The sequence below is a fragment of the Camelus dromedarius genome, chromosome 3 (genome assembly GCF_036321535.1).
Source record: "Camelus dromedarius isolate mCamDro1 chromosome 3, mCamDro1.pat, whole genome shotgun sequence".
Taxonomy (NCBI): Eukaryota; Metazoa; Chordata; class Mammalia; order Artiodactyla; family Camelidae; genus Camelus; species Camelus dromedarius.
In genome coordinates, this window is record NC_087438.1 from 116626995 (window position 1) to 116651107 (window position 24113).

The following is a 24113-nucleotide window of genomic DNA, read 5'->3' on the forward strand; positions in this document are numbered from 1 at the left end:
CCCATTTGGATTATTGTGATCTTTCTGACTTTAAAATCCATCTTTTATTGGACTCCTATGGTTATGTCTTTGAAATACAGATCTGATTGTGTCACTCCTATGCTCTGGAACACCTTTAAGAGCCCCTTGTCACCTAGCAGATACATTTCTCAGCAAAGCACTCAAGGCCAATACTGTTACTCATAGTCATTCTTCAGCACCCTACTCCCAATATGTAAGCCATGCTCTCCCCAAACTGGGAAGTCTAACTGTATTTGAACACATCATCCCCAGATCTCTGTGCCTTTGTTCTTTCTGCTGCTTTTGCCTCAAATTCTTTCCCCACCCTTCTTACTAGAAATATATCCAGGTCAGAGACGACCTCTTTGGTAAATGTTTCCCTGACTCCCATACAGATAATTATTTCCTTCTTCTATGCAGTGTACTGTTTGTACCTTAGTAATGCTAGTTTTGTATCTTCTTGAGTGGCTGGTTATAATCTTCCTGGGATTATAAACTCCTCAGGGGTACATCACAGTGTCTAGAATGGTTTTCAAATGGAATCGTCTCCAGCTGGAGATGCATAGGAAGCTGGACCTATGTTGTATTTCTCTCTCTCTCTCTCTCTTTTTCACCTTCTTAAGCACACAAACTTGTATATAGGAAGCATCCCAACTTTCTGAATTAATAAAGCAATGTAAAGCATACCAAGTCTGGGGGAAAAAAATCCCATTTTAATGAATTATCTCCCACCTTTTTTTGCTCCCATTTTGTCACAAAATTTATATTGTTTTAAAACAACTGTGTCCTACTCCAGATAGGGCTCTATTTCAGAGTAGTATTTGAGAATCAGAGGCAGTGGAATCCTTTGAACTATAATTTCAAATTAGTGTGAGCAGGGGAGGAAAGGCTGAACCCCAAGGACAAGTGAAATGTACCTGAAACGTACCTGATGTCTCCTGTAATGATGTTTCCTCCTCTGTGTTTGTCACATTACTGTAAAATCCCGTTTGTGTCTTTCTGACCCTCTAGACTCTGGAGTGCCTCGGGAGTGAGGAATATGTAAATATGTCTAATTTATCCTGTACTCCCCACATCTGCCCCTATTTCCAGCACACGGCAGGTATTCTATTATTAGCGATAGCAACTGCCTGCTGAGTGCTGTGTGCAAAGCACTGTACAAACAGTATCACATCACATCTTCACTGTGTATATTAGGAAGATGTAAAGAATGCGACTTTTCCAAAAGGCACTAGCTGGTCAGTGATACAGGCTGGATGATAATCCAGCTTTGTCTTACTCTGAAAGGGTTGGAATGAAAGGAAGAATTGTGCTGTTAGAAAAATGGAAGTCAAATGAGGTCTGGAGTAGGACATAAGTTGGGATAAAGAAAAGGATTAGAACAGATTGCACAGCGAGGGGTATACTGGGAGCAAGAAAAGCACTGGAAGAGTATCGTGGGTCATGGTTTTTGGAGACCTAGTCTGGAGGCCTCTTGGTTGTCCTGACTGGGCTGTTCCAGCAAAGAGGTTAAGAGCCGGGCTTGGGAGCCCGACTGCCTGGGCCTGACTCTCTAGCCTTTCACTCAGTAGCTCGGTGGTTGGGAGCAATATTTAACTCCTCTGAGCCTCAGTTTCTTCCTCTGTGTAATGGGAGTAACAGTACTACTTCCCTTTATGATTGTGGTAAAGATCAGATAGGTTAATCCATGTAAAGTGGATTGGCACCTAGTATATCCTTAGGAAGGACTTAAGCTGACGCTGTTCTTGCATCAATAATTATTAGAAGAAAAGACACAATGAATGAATGCAATGGATCTGTGTAACATCTCAGCATTTAATTGCTTCTACACTTCTGAGTAGACCCATGCTTCCTAAACTTACACACCCAGGTGTCCCTGCAAACGTACAGGGGTGCCGTGGATTATTTTCAGTTTGAGAGACACAAGTGATACTTTAAATCTGTCAGGTGCCAAGTAAACTGCTGGTTCGGGGTAGTTCATAGCTCAACAGTAGATTGCACTGCATTCCTTTTGATTGTGTCGCAGCTCTGCAAGGCTGAGTTTTCAGCAGGTGCTGTGATCCAAGGACGTGTCCTGTGAATATCAACATGGACTAAAAAAGAAGGCATCGATGTCCAATCATTTTTTTTAATTGTAGTTGATTTATAATGTTAGTTTCATGTATACAGCAAAGCGATTCAATTGTACACACACATACATATACACACACACACACACACAAATATTTTCAGATTCTTTTCCATGATAGCTTGTTACAAGACAATGTCCAATCTTATTTCAAGGTCTGAGAAGTTGTTCAGTGCTCAACAGGAGCACACATCCCATTAGTAAGTTTTGTGATTATTTTAGAACAAAAGTATTATTTTTTCTTTCATTTCTTTGTATTATTTTTCATATGGCTACTAAATTGTTAGGATGTAAATATTAAGGATACAAATATTACATTGTTAGGGTATAAAAAGTAAGCAGTTTGGACCTACGCAGTTAAGTAAACAGAATTGTTGGGCATTTCTCTTGGCCGGAGGGCACTGTGAAAAGATGACTGAGGCACCCGAGGTACTGTGAACAGAGGAAAGTTCAAGAAGCTCTGGGGTAGACAATGAATAAAGATACAATCAGGATGTGTGCTCAGGCTGAAAGGGAAGGGTTCCAGACTTAGGCAGAGAAGACTTTCTGGCTGAGTCGTAGGCTAATGATATGCAGTAATAATAATCACTTAGGTTGGGTCAATAGCGAAGAAGGCTGACTTCATTTATTTTATATCACATGCTGTTTAGGTTGGAGTTGAGGCCGAGAACAATGTCTAGGCTTATCTGCAAGGCCATTGTTAGCTCTCTCCATAGCATACTTGTTATATGTTCTCTCTGAGTCCATTAAAATATAACCACATAAGCACTTGATCCTCTACTATCTCTCAGTTACAAGTACTTTCCTGTCTTCTTAGTGGGACTAATGGATTATTTGGAGTCCCTTTTTATGTCACTTTTCTTGGGATTTTTTTCCGCCCCATCCCAGTCTATCTGCAGAGCTCTGCTGTAACTTCATTATCCAACCCTTCTGAAACCTGGTTTCGAGGAAGCAACTCTGTGAACAGTGGGAGCAGTTTTCCGAGTTGTCTCATAAAACTGTGACATTAACAGTCACAAGCACGCCCTGGGCCCGGAACCCTGTGCTTGGTTAGCACGCGGCTCGGAGAAGGGTTTCTGAGCTTCAGAGCCCGACTCGGTGCTGCTCCCTGCTGAGAGCCGTAAGTTGCTGGTAGCTTGTTCTGGGAGAGTAATAAGCATTGTTGTTCAACAATTGTGTTGTTGAAATTCAGCTCCACTATGTCTGACAGTATTTATCTAAAATACTTTCCCTGGTGCATGTTCAAGTTCCAGTAAACCGTGTCTTATTGTGCGACCTTTTCATTTTCCAGTGAAAAGGGATCAGCTCGTCAGATAAAAGCTACAAGCCGGAGTACAGGAAAAATGCGTGCTCAGAAAATCCAAGCATGATTGAAAACAAGATGTGTTAAATCAATGCGGTTTATCGCCTGCCTATTCCCGGCAATTGCTGTCTTAAGCTCATTCTGAACACACACCGGATGATAAAAGTACAGTGTCGAGCACTCACTGGGGTGGGCATGCAGGAAAACATGTTTATCAGACAGGCCTGGTGATTTTACCCCCTTGATAACGGTTATTGTCAAAACTCTTTGGGAAGAAATCTGGAGAACAATTAGAGAAGGAGTATTACTCTTGTTATATTAGAAGATATGCCAGGAGGGAAGAAAAGTATGGATTTACCTTTAAACATTACAAAAGACAGACATCGTGTGTTGGCCCCTGATTCTTAAAACACCATCATCTGTTGCATTGAGACAATCATCTTTTTCTTGTTCAATTGAGCAAATCCGGCTTTGAAACCAAATCATAATAAATGATCAAATTAAAAAAATAAAATCATGGAGAACTTCAAGCTTCTGTTTGCTTGAGGGACTTGATTTTAGCTTTAAACTTGCATCAAATTTGGAAATCTAAATGAAGACTCCTAGAAGGCCACGCTGCTCAGAGCATATGGTATGCAAAAGACGGGAGACTTTTCTCATCAGCTTTATTGCAATTAGAGGGCAGTTGCATCTCCCTAATTATGGTACATCCACCTACTTCCTGGTTTAGATGGAGTGTAATCCTCAAACAAGAAGGGGGTCTACTTAGATGCTCCACTTCTGCCAGTGACTTCTCACTAAGGACCTTCTAGCAAATACCAGCAGGTCTTGGTATGAAGTAAGTTGGATTCATGTATCTCTACAGCACTAGGCGTCTCTTTTTCCCAAAAGACAAATCGACTTTTGAGAGCCCAGCTCAGATCTACAAGGAGAACTCGATGAGACAGAAGGCACAGTTTCCTGGTCATTTGTGGGGCAAGTTTAAAACAGCAGGGTGGCCCCCAGCCCAAGAGCTTTGTGCTTGTTGCTGTGATGAGCTTTAAGTAAATAAATCAGGCCGAGCAACTTCCTCACCTGTGTGAAGTCGGGATTCTGAAGTCAGGATTCTGAAGTCAGGATTTCGCCTGGGGCTGGATCTCTATTTCACAGGTATTTTTACAGGAAGAGCAGAACCATGCAATTGGCTGGGTAGCTGGACTTGTCATTGTGCCGTGAACTGAGATTTATCAGTATTAAAACAGTTGTCCTGGCCTATAAGTAAAGCACTGAGGCTTGTGTTCTGATTTATGCAGCCAATTCTTTCTGTGCCTCAGTTTCTCACTTTCGAATTGAGAGTAATAACTTTTGACATTTATGTCAAGGGCATAGGAAGGAATCAATGAGCTAATATCTAGAGCGCTTTGGTATTGCTGGGAAAAGGGTCTTACAGACCTCAGGGTGTCTGCGAAATGACCCTTCTACAAGTAATCATTGTGATCGCTCACTTCTATTAAGAACTTTCAGAGGAAGTTATAACTTAGAGAATAATTGAGTTCTGGAGGCAAAAATCTTCAAAATTAGTTTTCTTTTGCAGATGCCTTTAAAAGTAACCCATCAAACTGTGAATTGGTATAAATTTTATGAAGGGCAGTTAGGAAATATATGTATCAAAAGGCTTGAAATGTACATATTCTTTTATCCAAGAATTTCTCCTGAGTGTTGTTCATTATAGTACTTCTTAAGCAGTTAAAATTTGGGGGAAAAATATATCCCCATTAACAGGGGAGTTGTTGCCTAAGTTATGGCCACTCATATAATACAATATGCTACAACCATTAAAAAGGATGAGGTAGATATAAATATGTATATTATCTATATGTATAGAAAATAGTATTGTAAAAATGCCTGAAATATAAATAGCGGTTATATACGAGTGGGGGTATTGCGAGGTTTTTTTTCCCTTTTTGTGTTTCTTTTGTGCTTTTTGTGCAATAAGGATACGTTCCTTCTAGATTCAGAAAAACAGTAAAGCAATTTCCATTTTGAAAAACAAAAGCAAGTCACTCTTAATTCTTTCTTCCTGCCCCTGATTGCTTTTTGCTTCTGGAAGAGTTCTTCATTTCCAAACATCCGCAAGTCCTTTGCCTTCCAAGTGACAGGCCTCAGGGCCTTCCATCTCTTTCCCCCAGAGCCCCCGCGTGTCTTCATCCCGGGCTCCGATCCACCTTGCAGGCCCCTTTCTCTCTTCCGTCTTTACCTTGCAAGCTCTGGCTCCAGTCTCGGTAACGAGTACTCAGCCACACAGGCCCACGACACCTCTGAGGGTGCCCTCGGTGGAGAGAAATATTGCTTCCTTTGCTTGATTTTTTGAACCTCAGAGTTGTTGCTCCACATCAGGAGGTTTGGAGACTACAAATAAGAAGGCAGAGCATGATCAAAGCCAGTCTGGAAATGTTCCCTTGGCTCCTATGCTGGTGAATTCTGCCCATGTTGCCTTCATCCTGACACCCTTCTGGTTCGGTTACAGCTCTCTGCAGCTCAGTGAGCCTCTTCCTGAAGCGCTCCTGAACCTCGCAGGCTCCCAGGCAGGGCGCCAGGCTGTGAAAGCACTTCCCGCAGAAAGCAAGGGCCCTGCTTGCGAGGGATCTGGGGTTAGGTTTTTGGGGGAGCGCATCCCTTCCACGGAGGGATGCCCCAGCATACCGCTTGTGCGCTCCACAGCTAGGCCAGTAATGAAACGCCCAAATGGCTGGCAATGCAGCAAGTCCCTTCATGAACCGTATTTCTGGCCCTTGTTTAGATTTCTGGTTGGTTTTGCGGTTTCTATCTTTAAAGTCAAGTCTTAAAGATAGGTTCGTGAAGATAACTTGCTGTTTTATTGTTTACCTCTGGTTGTTAATTTAGTGACTGAGGGAGAAATGGGGCCATTATGGTGCAGAAAGACTCTGCCTCACGCGTATGTAATAACTCTCATGCCCAGAATGGATCTGCCTCGAAGGGAAATGCTCTGCTGTTATTCCTTTAGTTCAAATGTAGAGTAGTCACCAGGGAAGCTTGGAGACCCAGGTGCTGGGTTTATCATTGCCTCTGCCCTGAGGCTTTATTTATTACTTGGCGTGGAGTCTAGATATTTGTTTGGACATTAAATGGCAATGGATATAAATATTACCTTTCTAATATCTGCATTTCTTTTTATTCCCAGTCAAAATGACTTCATGTCACACAGCCATTAAAAAAAGGAAATTAAAACCCCAGAAATATGGTGAAGCAGCGTGGTGCACCGCTGAGCTATAAAAAGCAGGGGACTCTGCTCGCTGACGTTGGAACAGCACCCAAAGCGCGCCTCCCCGGAGGAGTGGGGAACCCAGCCTTTCCCTGCCATTGTTCCCAGGAATAAGTATCCTAGAAGTTAAATCAGTTTTCTTAACTGACAATGCATTTGTCTTGACTACATGATTTTAATTTGGAAGTAAATCCCCTTAAAGAGAACTTTATTTGATGTGTTTGTGAAGTGGATTAAAGAAAAAAGCTGACTAAGGCATGGAAAGGCCACAATCCACACATATATTTGGTTAGGATTTACTCATTACCAGGCGTTTTAAATGCATTTTGTCATCTTGTCCTTATTAGGAGCCCAGAAATACCTAGTTGTGTTCCTCTCAGTTTTCTTTACATATAGCATTCATGCTGTGTAAACATTTGGACCCTGAAAAGAGCTTTCTATAACCAGAGCTGCTTTGTCTTGACCAGCACCTCGGTCGAAGCCCAAAGGGGGAGTGCTCTGCATAGACTGGTTCTGCCTGGAAAGTTGCTGGTTTCCTTCAGGGGGAGTCTGAGATGGTGCGATTGGGAGGGAACCCCAAGCCATTTACAAGCAGACCCCACACAAGGCCAGATGAAGTGGTTTGATTTTTTTTTAAACTATTTAATTAACGCTTCCTTTTTGAAAAGTTATGACTCTGATCCAGCTGAGGGCAACCCCATGCATATATCCTATTTTTCTTATCAACACCCATTCCCTGCCTCCTGTCAGAGCTGTGAGACGACCCTTCTGAAATCTCAACCAGATCCATCTGCCCTGCAAGCTTGCTCTCCGCACAGCAGCATTTAATCTCGCCTTTTGTGTTTCAGACTTACTGCGGTCTGTGTGCACTGCTCCCCGAGGTCCTCCTGGGCTCACTCTGCTAATAGTCCGTACCTACCTCTAGGTTTGAACAGGATGGTGGAAGGTATCATGACTTCATGTGTTTGTGGCTCCCCTGTAGCCTGATCACTCTTGAAGTCCCTGTGGAGTGTGGTGTGATCCTAGTGTCAGAAAGAGGAGCAGAGGTGGTGACCCACCATCTGACCATCAGGGAGGCGAGAGAATGGATTGCTGAGCAGGCATGCCTGGCTGCAAAAGTGGGAGCTGGCTTCCACTACAGTGGTTCATCTGTCTTTGGGTTTAGGCTGTGTACACCTTTCAGAAAGTTTATTTTTAAGGGCTTATGGTGCTGTGGCACAAAACAGTTGATTCCTACCAGTGCCACTGGGACACATGGGAGGCACTAGAAATGATTATTAAATCAGTGGACAGTTTTATTATCTCGTGGAATTTTTAAATGCCACGTCGGTCCCTTTTTATTATGATGATTTAAAAATTGGGGATGTCCTTCTTTGGGATTATGGATTTTTCTAAACCTCTGAGCCTCCCTTATTCCATTACCATCCCTAACTGGTTTAGGATCACACCCTCTCGAACCCTGTTCAGAGTGTGGACTAGGTGTTTGGAAGCAGGGTGCTGTGAGGGGCTCCCATCACTGCATTCCATTTGCAATTTACAGCTTCATTTTTTTTTTCTGTTTTACAACCTAAGATGCTCATACTTCTTTATTTGTGATTAATTATGCCCAGTTAATTTCTTTTTCTTTCTCTGCTGGATTCTCGGAATTGTCCCAAGTTTTAGAGGGAAAAAACGGACTGGTCCCATTCCTTCTGGTGCCCCCTGAGCCCTGTGCTTGAATACAATGAGGTCACTTTGTTGAAGGATTAACTTTATATTACATTCTTGCAGAGTAGGTGTATGTCCCTAAGGTACCACTACCCCCACTGACAAAAATAAATATACCATTCTTTATGATTCCTCCCTGTTACCCTCTCTGTTGACTTTCAGAGAGTTTATGAATAGTCACATATTTATACAACTGGCCAAAAGTACACTACTTATTTTTCTTATGGTCTGTAATAACCTAGGCAAGGTTATTAAAGGGTATACAGACCCTCTTTTAAGGCAGAGTTTCTTATGTCATTACTTTATACAAGCAGGTCAGATTCCATCTCGGCAACAATCTCTTGCTTTTAACCTTTTTCTCTGATTATAAAAGTAATATATGTTCATTGTGGAAAATGTAGACAATATGCAGCAGAAAGAGGAGGAAAACACTTTAAGACCCACTTCTTAGAAATAACTACTGGCATTCTAGTTTATACACAGAAACCTTTTCTTTATTCTCTGAGTATGTTCATTTAAAAAAAAAGTGTTCACCTTGTAACATGCTCTTGTAATCTGCTTCTTGATGTAGCAATGGATTATATGCCAGCAAATATTTTTTTCCTATATTTTTTCCCAAAAGCGTTGCTTTTGAAGACTGCATCATATTCCAGTGAGTGGGCTATAATTTAACCAGCCCCAGCCTTAGACATTTAATCCATTTTCAGGTTTTTTTTTTTTTTTGAGTATTAATTGGATGGCTCCTCTCACTCAGTAACTGATTTGATTTTTTTCTCTAGTTAGTGCAATCAGAGAAATCATCATGCACCTTTGAATTTTTTTTAACATTTTTTATTGATTTATAATCATTTTACAGTGTTGTGTCATGCACCTTTGAATTTGACAACAAGCTTTTTCTTGCAAATCTTTACTGGTACCTTTGTTTACAGCACTGGACGAGGCCAACGTAATATTCAATACCTAAACTGATGGCAGGTTAATATATTTAAATATATGAGCATAGAGCAAATCCTAAAGGCATGGGAAATAAAAAGCCTTTGTCCCTCTCTCTGAAATATTTCCTCTCTCAGAGCATACTTCCATACACTAGATGCTTATTTCTCTTTGAATAATGAGTTTAATATATCTAATTCAATTACTCTTCGTGGCAGCACAATGACTTCTCCTCAGCTCTTTAGCTATTAGTTCCATATGATATTTGAATCAGTTCTTTTAATTGCAGATGTTAGACGTCGGTCATTTGGCTGTGCGTTGTTCCTATGGCCAGAGGAACGCATCCTTTCCCCCCCCAGTACATCAGACAGTCATTCGGTTAACAACCGTGGGTTTCTTGACACCATGGAAATTAATTCATTATGCAAACAACTGAAGGGGTGGGTCAGCAATTCAAGTTTTACTGGTGGCTTACACTGAAAAATAAAGCCAAGAATTAGAATTTTCAGGATGCTGAATTTATATCCTCAGGTATTAAAATGATACATTTAATTGTCGGAAGCTGCTTTTACGGTTAAGCTTCTTTGCTGGCAATTAGCATTATGCGTGGGAGACGGATGTGATATACAACTTAAACCTAGGTGCTCATTCGTGTCGCTCTCGTGCATTTCTTGATTAAATACCGTGGATTTTACGAGTAACAGCTTCCCTGCATAAAGAATTCCATGGCTTTCTCTCTACAAGTCTAACCTGAAAAAAAACAAGAAAAGAAAAAAAAAAGAATTCTTCTCCAGGGTTTAGAAAGTAATTCATAAAAAGAGGGGAATAATAAATATTGTGCCCAAACTCATATGCCAGAATAGACAGTGAGATTTGGTACACCTGGGTGTCGTTTTAGTTCATTTCCACAAGAGACAGGTTGAAAGTTTACTGTTTGGAAGGAGGGGGGGGGGAGATGGCTAAACCTCCTATTTGCAAAAATGATTACATTATCTTAAATGAAAATGCTGCTCAATTAGCAACTTCAACAAGCCTTGTATTTGCGGGGGGGGGGGGAAATCTCTTTAATAAAAAGTTACCTGAAGTTCACTCCAACTTAAAATATACAAGTGAGGAAAAAGTACTTAGTCTGATTTATGTGTCTTTTGGAGGGGTAATTATTGGCTTTTTACTCACCTATGCAAAACAATGTACTTTTGTAAATGGATTTCTGGCCACTTTATGCAGCCTTTTTTTTTTTTTTTTCTCCTTTTTTTTTTTCCTTACATAAAAAGTAAGCACTGTCAATCAAGGAATTTTAAGGTTTATTTCCTCTTTAGAAATGATTGATAGCCTTTTAGATTTACAAGTTGACAAGTTAAAGGGTTCTACTGGTATAATTATGTACTAAATTCACAGTCTTTCAATTTAAATGTCCTTTTAAAACCACAAGATTATCATACCTGTATTTTGAAAAGTGGGCCAGTCAGTTTGGGTTGGTATACAAATTGCTTCCATTAGCCTTGGGACCTATTTGAATTTAATACAGTTTTTTAAAGTTAGTGGTAGTACGAATCTTACTTTTAAAATTTAGGTTAATGGAAATGCATTTCAAGTCAGGCACGTGGCAACTTGTTTTCTAAATGTATAGATAAACACCAGAACTACAAAGGCTGTCTTTTTATTCAGTATGGGAGAAAATGTGTGGTTGAATCCTTTGCTTACACGCAAAAAGAAAGGGAAAGAAAAAAGCCGCCCACCTACCCACTGCTTAGAGGACGTGGGGGACACGGGTGGAGGGTGGGGCTGCCATCCTTTCCTGGGCAGGCGAGGAAGGCTGAAGACATCTCATATCTTGGGGAGGAATTTCAAAACTGACACAGCAGAGTCCACTCTGTGTTGAGTTCAAGGATGCTTTGAGGAAGGCGTCGTCAGCGTGGGTACCAGAAGGCCCAGCGTCTCCCAATCCTATTGCAGGGCTGCTCTTCTGTTAGTCTTTCTAAGAGTTCTTCTTGGAGGCCCAGCTGCTCTGCACTAGTGCCCAACAGAGGTTAGTCTTCTCCTTGAAATAGTATTGATGTTGGTGAATCAGTCTGTCATCTTGGATGTGGGGGTGTCGTGTCAAGGGCATTTCCATCCCTGTCTCTTTTTTAGATTCTCTCAAGGGTAGAATAGGCTTTTTACGCTGAGAAGATCCAGTTTCCCCTGCCCCTCAGCACACACTTGCAGGCTTACTGGCCACAGATGGCACCGAGAGGGTGTATCAGCTGAGGTCCGCTAGAGATTCTGCAGCTAAGCAAAGACGTTATTATTATTACTTTTATTGTGGGATGGTTCCTGTACAGTAAACTACACATATTTCAAAAGTACACTTTGATGAATTTTGATAGATATGTACCCCAGGGAAACCTCCACCACAATCAAGACAGCTAAGATGTCCATCACTCCCCAAGACGTGCGATTTCTGAATTCCCAATTTATCCCTTCCCACTCCCCTCCCCCCCGGGTAACCATAAGTTTGTTCTCTCTGTCTGCGAGTCTGTGTTTTGTAGTTAAGTTCTTTTGTGTCCTTTTTTTTTAGATTCCACATATAAGTGATGTCATATGTCATTTGTCTTTCTCTTTCTGGCTCACTTCACTTTGCTAAGCAAGTACTTTTAATTCTGCTGTTCACCATCTATAGATGCCCTTGGGCTTGCCCTTGGACAAGCCCTCTAGTGTTTTGACCTAAGCTTCTGACTTAAGGGAATCCCAAAACCTGACATCAAGTTCCATTTTACTTTCTATTTTCAACAATGTAAGGAATATAGAATTTGGCCAGAAGAGCAGAGTTCAGGACCTGCTACTCATGGGCTTTTGAGTGAGTCAGTCCCCACCGTGGTAAGCGGCAGAAGTGGATGGTGGAAGTATTCATGAAAAGGGATCATTCGTCCAATCATTTTATGATCTAATTCAAAAGTATCAATGAAACTTTGGACTTCCCAGTTATTTCTGCGCCATCAGTGTTGCAGGTCATGCATTGTTTTATTTCTTGAAATTGTTCTAATTGTGTGACTTCTTCATTGCAGCGCTCAATGAACCCACCATCGATTATGGCTTCCAGAGGTTGCAGAAGGTTATTCCCCGGCACCCTGGCGACCCTGAGCGTTTGCCAAAGGTCAGTCTGTCTCCTCTTTGGGTTATGGTCTCTGAAAACTTGGGCTTGGTTGATTGGCAGAAAACTTTGCCATTGATAAAAAATCAGTTCATAGATTAGCAACTCAGTATTTTTGTGCTTTGTGGGTTTAATATTTATTATAAGGTAAGCAATAATACGGTAGCAAGCACTTCTGTGCCAGGTAATATATATTTTATGTATATATTTATTTTTATGTATATAACTGTCATTTCTGCCTCTCAAAAGCCCTCTGAGGTTGGTACTGTTACCCCCTCTATTTTAGAGGATACAGTAACCATAAATAGAGGTTAAATCATTTGCCAAAGGTCACACAGCATGTAAATTGCAAGACTGAGATTCAAACCCACACAGCCTGGCTTCCAAAGTCCAGGTTATTAATCACGACATCCCATCAATTCTCGAGGGGAAAAAGAACATTGCCTTTTTTACCCCCTGAGGATCTTTACTTATTCCTGGTGAGGGGGCGAACAGCTGGTGCTCCCAAGAAAACATACTGGCAGATCTCGCAATGGGGCAATTAGGACATGAGCCTCGTACCTCTGGAGGCATCCGACCTAGCAGGGAAATAAGGTGCAAGTGAGAGAAATTAGATACAATTTCAAGACAGAGAAATAAGTGTTATACAGCACTCGCTATGTCATCAATTGCCAATGCACAAGACGGGAAATGCACATTTATTGATTTCTCTTCTGTACTTATTATCTACGTTGGGGTCCACCTCTGCCCCCGAAACTGATGCACAGACTGAGGGGCCGGCTGGGTGGGTGAGAGGCGTGACGAGCCTGGAGAAGGTGAAACTGTGACAAGCAGAGCCTGTCTTCTCCTGGACCGCAGGGGAAGAGCCACACTCCATCTCAACCCCGAGTTCCTGTGGCAGCCTTGCCCCCTCTGAGCGCTGTTGACCTTGGAGAAGCTCCTTGAGAGCATTCCACCTGAGGGAGAAACCCTATGATGCGTGGTCTGTTCGCAGCCTTGTCTTTGAAAGGGGCCTCCATCTTACACGGCCTCTCACCCTGGCTCATTCTTGGTGAGCAGTGAAAGAGTCGGACAATAATAGCGGACGACCCTCTCCTTCCACAGCACAGACGAGCCATGGAGACAGTTACCTGCAGGCCCCTTTGTCTGGCACCATCTCTGCTCCCACGTGTTTCCTGTGGGACAATCAACAGTAATTTTGTAGCACAGAGGCGTAAATAATGTGTCCACCTCATGGTCAGTGCCTGTGGCGTCCCCATGGTAGGAAGAGGCCATGCGTGGATTGCCAGACTCTTCCCACTGTTTCCATTTGGGGACCGACCGTTTTCACTTTCATTTGGGATTTGATGTCTCTAGAGTCTGCAGACGGGACTGGAGAGTCAGATCGGGCAAGGGGGGTACTCAGAGCACCCGCACCTGCCAGCTCTGCATTCTTCCCACCCCTCCCCCAAATTATTTCTCTCTCTGTGTCTCAATTTCCTTCTCTGTCAAATGGTGATGATAATATTTCCTACTTTGGGGGTTTGTTTTTATCATCACTTATTTAGCACTCAACAAAAGGTAGCTGTGATTACTTGCCAGCAGGGCGAGAGTGGGACCCTGGCTTCTGAGAGCTCTCCTAATAACCAATCTCTGGAGACCAGGAAATCCTCATCCTGGTCAGCAGTTGAGTGTGAGGTTTATCTTCTGTGCCTCAGTTTCTTTATCTATAAAATGGGAGTAATAATCGTGCCGACCTCGGCAGGATCACATAAAGAAAAAAGGGGAATCTTGTGGGTGCCTCGGCATAGTTTCTGGTCCACAATTGCCACTCTATAAATATTTATTGAAAAATAGGAGACAAATTTGGTTTAATGGCTGAGGTCTAAGGCAGCCAAGCGGTACTTTTCTTATTCATCAAGAAAGAAGAGAAACAGGCATATACGGTTGAGTTTTGTGTACCATTTTCCCCATTGCACATCATGTTCAGAAATGTTGAACAAATAGCATGGGCACGTGTCCCTCCGTCCCCGGTGGCCTGATGGTGCGATTCCCAGCCCCTTTTTCCTGGGTTTGGGAAGAGTAATCAAGGACACAATGGGTTTGTGTGTTAAGGAAACACCCCTCAGCTTGCATCCAGCCACTTGACCGTGCAAGGGCTTTGGCCGGAGCCCACCCCAGGAAGCGCTCAGTGTGACTCAGATCAGAGTGGTGTCCTCCTGGCTCCAGATGGGGAGGTGGAGTGAGAGTTCAAGAGCAAGGTCAGGGAGGGGCGGATGGAGCCAGCACGAGGTGTTCCTGTGTTGGACCTGGGAGGTTTACACTCCGCGGTCCATTGTTAGGGGGATAAAACGGGCTCCGCCTTTCTCAGAATCGTGGTCAGTGTTTGTCAAACAGGAGTGTTTCAGTGAGCCAGGGACCACACACCTTAAAAAACAAACTCCGCTTTATTAAACCCATGTGTTTGTGAATAGACAAAGCTAGATTCATACAACTACCCACATATTCTGTCAAATGAAACTGCGCCCAAGACCAAGCAGACAGCTCTCCGTAATAATGTGCCTTTGTCCACTGGCTGGGGCTGTTTTCAAAGACGTCGTACAGGCTCTGTTTTATTGGAGCCCCTCTTGTGAGTCAAGTCAGGAGAGCAGGCATTATCCCCATTTACCGTGTGGGAACAGGAGTGAGTCGACCCCTTCTCTGTAAATTATTTCGTCCCTGAAAGTCACCGTCAGTGATCGCTGCTGCGCACACAGATTTGAAATACTGTAATTACGCTCACCCAGATGTCTCTTGGTTTCCTTTTTCATAAGTGCGTGGAGAAGGGCAGGCTGAGGGTTTTTAAGTGGTGGCATTCAGTTCTGTGTCACACAGAAGGGAGAGGAACACGTGACCAACTTTGGGGCGAAGGTTGACTTTTCTTATATCGGGGTTAGAGGGTAGGGGCCGTGGTCAGTCGGAAACTTGGAGATGCTAAAATGCAGGATGCCATCCAGAAATGTTGGGCAAGGAGCTGTCTCTGATTTGAAGGCAGAGGTGTCTCTGTCCCCTTTCCCTTTGTTGGTGGTCAGCCTGAGTGATCAGCGAGCACGAGCGTGGCTGGCATTTCGGGCGTTAGCAGTGAATCCCAGGAAGCAGGTCATGCTCAGTTCGTGCCCAGTGGGTGCCTGGCATGGCTTTATCAAAGTTTCTGAAGAGCACAGAGGCCAAGAGAGTGGGCTTTCTGGTCAGGTGGACGTGGATTTTGAAAACCAGATGCACTGCCCCGTGCACATGACCCAGCCTCCCCAGCCTCAGTGTTGTCCTTTGTAAAGCAGCTGCCCCCAGCATGCAAAGAGGTCTCTCTGGCATACAGGGTGACTTCATTAAATGGGGGCTACTGTTCCCTGCAAGGCGGCTACTCCCAGTTGACAGAGTCAGAGTTCCCAGAGGGCTGGTGACTTGCCACCATCACAGCAAGCAAGTGGGAAAACCCAGATTGGCACCCCGGTCCTCCAGCCTCACTGTTACCACTGATCCAAGTTCCCATTTCCCCACCAGATCCGGAAGCCCAGATAATTCTGCCTTGATTAGCTTCTCTCCCGTCCCTCGTCTGCACCTCAGCCCCATCCTACTAAAACTCTCACCACTTGTCTTTCATTTCCCCACCAGGAGGGGTTGACACAGGGACCTCCACAGGGCAGACACGTCTCTTCTCCAAGAGCCAGTCCCTCTTTTAGAGAAAGTAAAGCCGTTTGAGAAAAGTAACAAAGGCGGCATTTGTGTATTTTGCTTTATGGAGCTGAAAATATCTGGTAAATTGATCCAGTGGGAGTAATAAATACACATTACTTTATCTTGTTCCTCATGTCCTATACCCCTGAGCCTCGATACAACACCACCACTTAATAGACTTAAAAAAGAGTAATTACACTCATTGCTTGTGTGATTTTTCAGCCCTCCCAGCCCTGCCTGACCTTCTAATTTAGCTCACCATGTCTAACTAATGCATTTATATTCATCTTTTATGAGGCATGTACAGTGCAGAGTTGACTTTAGAGCCTTTTTCAAGCTGTCCTCCCAGGTTCCCAAGCTGGTGAGTAGTCGGAAGAGCGGGCACTGCTGGTCCCCACAACCCCGCACGGACAGACAGCCCAGACCCGCGGCTCGCAGCAAAATTTTTTTTTTTTTAGCCTTTATGAAACATCATAAAAAGTATTTATTACATTTTTACTTTAAAGCTTTTATACATTCTAGCATTATTTACAGCTAAACATGCAGGCAAAAGAAGCGAGTGTTTTAAAAATGATCACTGTTAATGTTTCTGCTTGTCAGAAGTGCTTAAATTTTCCTGCACTTTGTCTAAAAACTTAGTACTGTTGCCTTTTAAGAACAACACATTTAAAAGATCTCGCAAGTCAGATTTGCAAACACTGCTGACAGTTTGTGATGAATGATATTGCAAAATTTGCAAGATGTTTGTCATTTTCGCACAGCCGGCATATTAAAGGAACAGATTAAGAAACGCGAAACCCCTATGGAAAACAACCATCCCCAACAAAAACCCAAACAAACCTCCACCAAACCTTGAACCCAGAGAGCACACGCTCCAGAATCTCTCACCCGGGTTCTCGGTCCCCACTTCCCCCTCCGCCAGTGGAACCCAATTGTTCTCAGTGCATTTTCTCTCACCATATGGTCTCCTCATTACCATACATTAAGAGTCCATATGGGAAACTTGTGAAATGAACTGTATTCATTTTAACTGCCAGATGAGCAGCCTTTTGCTTTGCAAGCTTAGCTTAAGTCATCTGCTGTCTTCGTGTTGTTATGGCAACACGGCACCAATAAAAAATTCTAATCTACTGTAAGTGATCACAGTATTTTAAGAGCTTGCCTATAACTGCCCTCAAAGGGGAGGGAGGAGGAAGGGTTGTCTTTGTCCAAGGAGCAAAGGGTTGTTCTTCATTCCAGCAGGTGTCAGTAGAGAGGCTGGTGAGATGGAGAGTGAGGTGCTGGGGTGGCCATGGCGCAGCAGGTGTGGTGGGTGCTGGCAGCGAGGGAGGCGGACTGCAGAGGGATGGATGGTAGAGAGGATGGATGGGAGACCCTTTGGGGTGAAACCAGAAACCATAGTTCTCCCAGCAGACACGTGACTCTGCTGGTGTGGGGCTGCCCACCATGAATGAAAGTCGAGGTTCTGAACAACACAGGCAGCAAATCCTCACGGTGGCTTCTCCCTTGCTGGCATGTGGGAGGAATCTCCGCCTCCGGGAGCCTGCTCTTCCTGTGCATGGGGAATTAGTCATTTCCAGCACCGTGCTAATTAAGAGTACCTTACAGTAATGGCAGTAGGCAGCGGCATCCTTAAATATAAATAATTTTCACCTCCGCAGGCCGCATGATAGGTTTCATCTCTGTCGCTCTGTCTGTATTGAAAGTGAATGTTTATAGTCTCAGTTCATCCGTTCACATTAGCCTCATGCTGAATATTTAAACACAGAACAATTTGAACCCACCATGAAGGAAGACAGTGACTGCACTTTCATTTGGAACAGCAAGGGCTCATCTAATAATAATTTAGTAAATCAGCCATTTAGTGGCTTGGTTGTGCACTGCATTGTGCCAAATATTATCCAGCTCCACTGTACACTCGCAGAATTGAAATTCAGACTCTCGTCACAGGCACGGTTTTTTGCTCAATGGAGAGGTGAGACCCCAGATCACCCTCCCTAAAGAGCGTTCGTGTTTAGTGATTTATCATAAATGCAGAGCTGGGGCAAAATGAGACCAACTGGAGTCGGCTGTATACAATGTATTCTAATTATGCTTTTATTGTTTTAGTCTTTATGCAAAGACTATCCGTGATTCAAAACCTGCAGTTGCCATCAGTGAAAATACGAGTAAGAAATCTTTGCATAACCATGTTGCCTGTTAGCAGAAAAGGGGGATGACTCAGGGCTTCAGGAAAGGGCCAAGAAACCCCATGTCTTCATCTTCCACACAGTGACACTGGCCTTTCTCTCTCACCTTACTCATTTTTAAATCTCTTTTCATTTCAAGAAATTCTATGAACATTCTATCGAGGAACCAAAATGACTCAAACCAAAAATACAGCGACAAAAGCAAATCATACGGTATACCCAGCTCTTAGGAAAAGCCCGCTTGAGTTTGACCCAAAAACCATTTTGTCTCTGCATTCTCTTGTCAAAAACACAAACTATGGAGTGCAGTTCCTTTCCCCTTCTCTCCCATGGGTCTGCCAGAAGACAGAAAAGCAAAGTCCACTTCCTCATTTTGATAATATGCTCAGTTTAGGGGCTTGGTGTCCCTCCCTCTTAAGCTTCTTTTATCAAGAGTTCTTTTAGCTGAGTTCTGTGCACCCTTGAAATTGCATATGGAATTGTGTGTATGTGTTACGAGCATGCACATACTACTTTTCTGGGGAGGGAGATTGTAGCTTCATTAAAAAGGCCATGGCCCCCACAAAAGTTATAATTCTCACTCTTTTAGATTATTTATTTTATCTTTAACTGACTGACTCTGCAGTAAGTTACTCTGTCATTATTGAGTCATGCCCATTTTCGAGATGAGGAAACTGAGGCTCAGAAGACAGCTCACGCAGCTGGGTGGTGGAGGTTTTCTACCTCACCAAACTTCTTCACCGTGAGTCTGTTCAGAATCTTTCACAATCTTTTGCAAACAGGATCGCGTCTCAAGCAGGACTTGGGCACATAATACACCTTGACTCTAAGAATGCATATAATTTGCCCAAGTTCTCTGGACAATGTTATTGCTGCCTGTTGCTCAGTAAGCAGTAAGTGTGTGTCTCCTGAGCTGGGTGCTGGTCTTAACCCTACTTCACAGATGAGGAAACCGAGGCAGGATTTGAACCCCACACTAATACACAGCAGAGCAAGGAATTGAGCCAACTCCACCGAGTCCAGAGCCAGTATCCCTCAGCACAGCCTCCGAGAACTAAGGAAAGGGAATTTTAAGGAAAAAAGGCAATTTTGCAAACTACTCTTTAAAAGTCCCTCAAGCTTGGCCAGGGAAAGAGGGAAGCGGTAGACTGTTAGCTCACCGATGGCCGAGCCAGGGGACAGTGGCAGCCGGGATGAAAAACTCACACATACAAACCTTGGAGATGATTCTTTGTGTCTTTAGCTGCAGAATCATCATGGTAAGGACTTGTAGTAACCGTTACTCCGATAGCTGAATTCTGGAGCCTCCTGCAAGTTCTTTTTCAGCACTGAGCTCTTAATGAGGGGCACCAAGTGTAACCTCCTTCAGGTCACACCCTGCATACGGGGACCTTGAATATTATTACTCATTCGTTCAAGGAGAAGTCACAGGAGGAGCAAGGCGCTAACTCCCCTCGACCCTGTCACCATCCAATATCGTCGTCTTAATGGCCAAAGCCCTTAGAAGTGGAGACCCTGAGAGGTCTTTGGCCTTGAGTAACACTTCAATTAAGCACTGAAGTCGTAAGAACGAAGCCCCAGCCACCTCTAGGCAGTGGATTTTAATTGCAGTTCTAGTCGGGACCGTCTGTAAAGCCTCGGGAGTCATCATTTACAGACACCGTTCATCTGGAGGTACCTATGATAACCAATGGTGTTCCACAATTTAAGAAACAAAAGTCCACTCTGTTTGCCCAACCGCGCCCCCCTTAGATATCCTGAAAGAACAGCCCGGTTCCAGCCTGCACACATCACTTACTCAAGTTTAACTACACGTACTTGTCCAAAAATATAAATACACACATACGTTTGTGTACACACACGCCAAACACACATCCACAGAACAGCCACAGACACGCACAGGACAGTAAATCTCTTTGTTTACTCAGAGGTCCTTTTACTTTCAAACTAGATATTTTTTCTCCTCTGCCCTGGGGAAGGGGAAGCCATGGCCAAAAGACAAAGAGAAACAGAAGTAGTTAATTTCTGGCTTTTGTGTTTCTAAGAGCCCAGGCCTTGGCAACTTAAAAGAGTTTCAAGGGTAATTTTGACTCTGGGCAGTTTTTGTTTCATGTGCTGACTTTACAACCTACCCCTGAAAAAGGCATCTCTGTCCACAGCCTTCTCTTTAAGCACAGACTTTCATCCTGATCAGAAAGTCGATTTCCAAGGCCACTCAGCAGGACCTAACCCAGAGCATGGGTCTTAAACTGGTACAATGAATTGGAATAAGAAGAGCCAGCTGGAGGTTACCAAGTTCAGCTCTGTACCTCCAAGCAGGTCATAGTCACAAGGGTGCAGACACCATTTTTCACTGTATTTGTGGCGGGAGGCACCCCAGGCCCCCATTCACCAATTATCCCGACACCATTTAGAAGAGAATGCCAGGAGACCAAAAGCGGGGGGGGGGGGGGAGCCATTGTCATAACTCTTCTCAGGAATACCTGGTTTCACAATTTATACTTAACTGCTGACACTTGAAAAGCCGAACATTTTGGCAAAGTGAATCAAGCCGTAATGTTTCTTTTATGAGATCCCCTTGCAGGAGAGGGAGGTTTGGCACCTCAGGGAGACCGGGGTTAGTGATCCATCATAGTAAAGTCAGCTGTCCCGCCAGCTTCTCAGAGGTCACGCGATCGAACCAACAGCTCTTACAACTATATTATTGCTTACGGAACAGTAATTGAGGCACCGGATAAAAATTACCTGGTCTAATAGGCAGCGAACAATTTTCACTCAATAAAATTATAAGCCAAATCATTCATTTCATAACACTCTGGCTAATTTATTTGTTGACCTTTTAATATCCATAGCTCTTCAGTGGTATTAACTGCAACGCAGACAAAAATCTCTTGTTCATTTCACTTTCATTGATTTTTTTTTTCCATTGAGGCAATAACAGTTGCTTGAAAACAGCCTTTTTCTTCCCACTGTAAAAGTCAATCATGTAAGTTAGTATGTCTTACGTTGGTATAGCTGCGTTAGCTTACAACCTGCTTTAATTTCGTGGGATTCCCGAGTCTTCTATACCAGGTAACAAAAGGCAAAGCTTTCTGGTGCGCCTCGAGTCACGCGGCATGATGATACAAGCTAATAATGTTTGAGAAGTAAGAGGGCACTCATCTAAGGTGAACGCAAATCAACTTTTAAATTAGAGCAGGTTCAGAAGCCCCCCCACCGCCCCCTCCCCACCGCCCCAGGTGGATTTTCTTTAGACTAAAATGCATTTGATGCCTCTTGTGTTAATAGCTGTAGACCCTTTCAAACTAGTTAATTCCTTTTGTTTTGGAAATTTCTGCAGATTGTGATTGTAGTTTGAATTTTATTTTTCTTTAAAGACCCTGGGCAATGAGTGTGTGCTCGGAGGTTCGGTGAGCTTCAGTTGAAGCTTCTTGTAGAATGAAATCCTATGACGTCTTTAGGATGCAGCGTTGTGAAATATAATTGTTACACATTTGGCATTTTATGCCTCCCGGGAAATAACCACTTGCTACCTACGCCCCATGTATGCTCCTCCTTTCCATTTCAGTTTACTCTAAAGTGGTCCTTAGCCACGATGAGAATGCCCCTTTCAACAGAAACATGTTTAATTACATCCATGCTAAATGTAAGTTACTCTTCTCAGTCATGGGGCTTCTGAGTAACGAATGTTTAAAGTGTGACGCTAAAGGTTTCTAATGATCACAAGCTCTGTTTCAAGAAGTTCATATTCACAGAAAAAAGAAAAGAAAAATTTGAGGAACGTCTCAGAGGATCAGAAGCTAAACAGTGCTCAAGTATTATTTTGGTTTGTTTTACTCTTTCCCTCACTGCTCTCATTATACGATTTTTTAGGATGCAAAGTCTACCGTTGTGGAGTTTTCCATTTGGCTGAATAAACATAAAGGAAGCTGGGATATAAAACTCCCCTCTGCAGAAACACCTCTCAGGACAACTAGTGTTCATTGCACTGTACGTTCAGCTCTGCGGGAAGCGGGCTGCCAGAAACTTGCAGTCAGTTTTTTGGATTTTAGGTTTTCCCATCAGTGGAGAAAGAGCTAGGACTTAAAGGCCAGTAAGCTGAATGTACTGTTCAAAATTTGGACCCTGTAGTAAACTCCAGAGTGAGGAGGTGAATGGAATCAAGGCTGATTTTATTGATAGATGCTTACCGCCTTTAAGTCAGGAGTGATTTTGCCACTTCACATCGTTTTATTTTCCTGATGTTTGCTTGGACACACTGTATCTTGAATCCCCTGGTACAGCAAAGCGATTGGTGAAAAGTGGGTGTCAGGGAAATGTGCGGTGACAGAGGAGCATTGTCCTTCTTTGTCAGGACTCACCCAAGTCAACTTGACTTTGATAACGGAGCTTTATTCTACATTTCTCAAACCATTCCTTTCTCCTTGTGGGAGCATAAAGCCAAATGGGTTTTCTTCCCAAATTACTGAAGCATCCCTGGGCTTTAGTTTTATAAGGGAGTTCCCAGAGTCTCAGAATCTGATTCTGAAAATTGCAGTCAGTGTTCTCTTGGTGAACAGGTGCCCACCTGGCTTTATGAGCTGGCCTGTATGTGCTCTGGCTGAAAGAGAGCTGAGGCCATCTCCCCTGCTCATCTGGGTTCGCATTACTCAAAACATTGAACCACGTTTATAAATGGACTCAGTACTGGACAGTCAGACACCGTCGTTCTCTTTCCCCCTGGAAGGCTAGGTGGGGCCGGTGCATATGAGCTTATTGGCAACACATTTGAGATCAGATGCCGAAGAGAAGATTCTCAAGGAAGGTAAATAATCCTCAGAGATTTTACTGTCATGAAATGGGAGGAAAGATGACTTGGCCATGTCTGCATATCAGACATGAGATGCCTGGTTTCCAAGGGTGTGCAAATGCCTAAGTATTTCTAAAAGCCTGAGAGTACAGTTAGTAACAGGCTGATGCACACCAAGCCCCACCTCATGTTGCCAGCAGCCTATGACTTGAGATAATGTCTGCACCGACATGATTCAGTATATTAATCACAAAATGAAAAAGTAAGCCCAAGCCAGCAGGGGGAAGTGAGTGAAGGAGTGAATTCATTTAAAAAAAAAAAAAAAAGGTCGTATAAAAAAAATCCCACAGTGACCAAGACTTGACTTTTGGGAATTTATTATATATTGGATTAAAGCCTCTGGAGGCAAATGTGGCACCAAATTTAAGTCTTCTGCTTTTATAAACTATGCCAAATATATGACTTGGTCATTTCCTCCTGTGAATTAAGCATGCACTTCTGCACATCAGTAACTATCTTAGAATGAACTCCTCAGCAAGCATTTCCCAAGGGCTGTGGTGTGCTGAACACTGTGCCAGGTGCTTAGAGGAGACCAAGATGCACCCATGGCCTCAAAGTGCCTACAGGCCGGCTGTGGAGAGTGAAGACTGACACGCACAAGACCAGAGCAAAATGACCCCGAGACGCCTACCGGTGTGCAGGACCACGTGGCGCAGTCAGCTCCATTTCTCAGAGGAAGGAGAGCGATGAGGAGCTGGGGTATCCGTGAAGGTGGAATTAGTTCTGATGGGTAGTGTAATCATGAAGAGCTCAGGCTCTGACGTCTAACAGGCCTGGGGTGGAGTCCCTGCTCAGCCATGCATCAGTTGTGTGACCTCAGAGCAAGCCGGCTGACTTCCCTGAGTCTCAGTTTCCTCATCTGCCAAATGGAGTCTTCACCGTGAAGACTGAGTGAGTTAATGTCCCACTTTCAATA

At 43.5% G+C, this 24113-nt stretch overlaps 1 protein-coding gene across 1 annotated transcript in view; it reads left to right on the plus strand.

Moving 5' to 3' along the window:
* Positions 1-24113, plus strand: part of LOC116152362 (transcription factor COE1) — a 95462-nt gene that overhangs the window by 13535 nt on the left and 57814 nt on the right. Inside the window, exon 2 of the mRNA XM_064479010.1 lies at positions 12381-12469. Within this exon, the coding sequence (XP_064335080.1) occupies positions 12381-12469 (89 nt within the window). The remainder of the gene's footprint in view (positions 1-12380; positions 12470-24113) is intronic.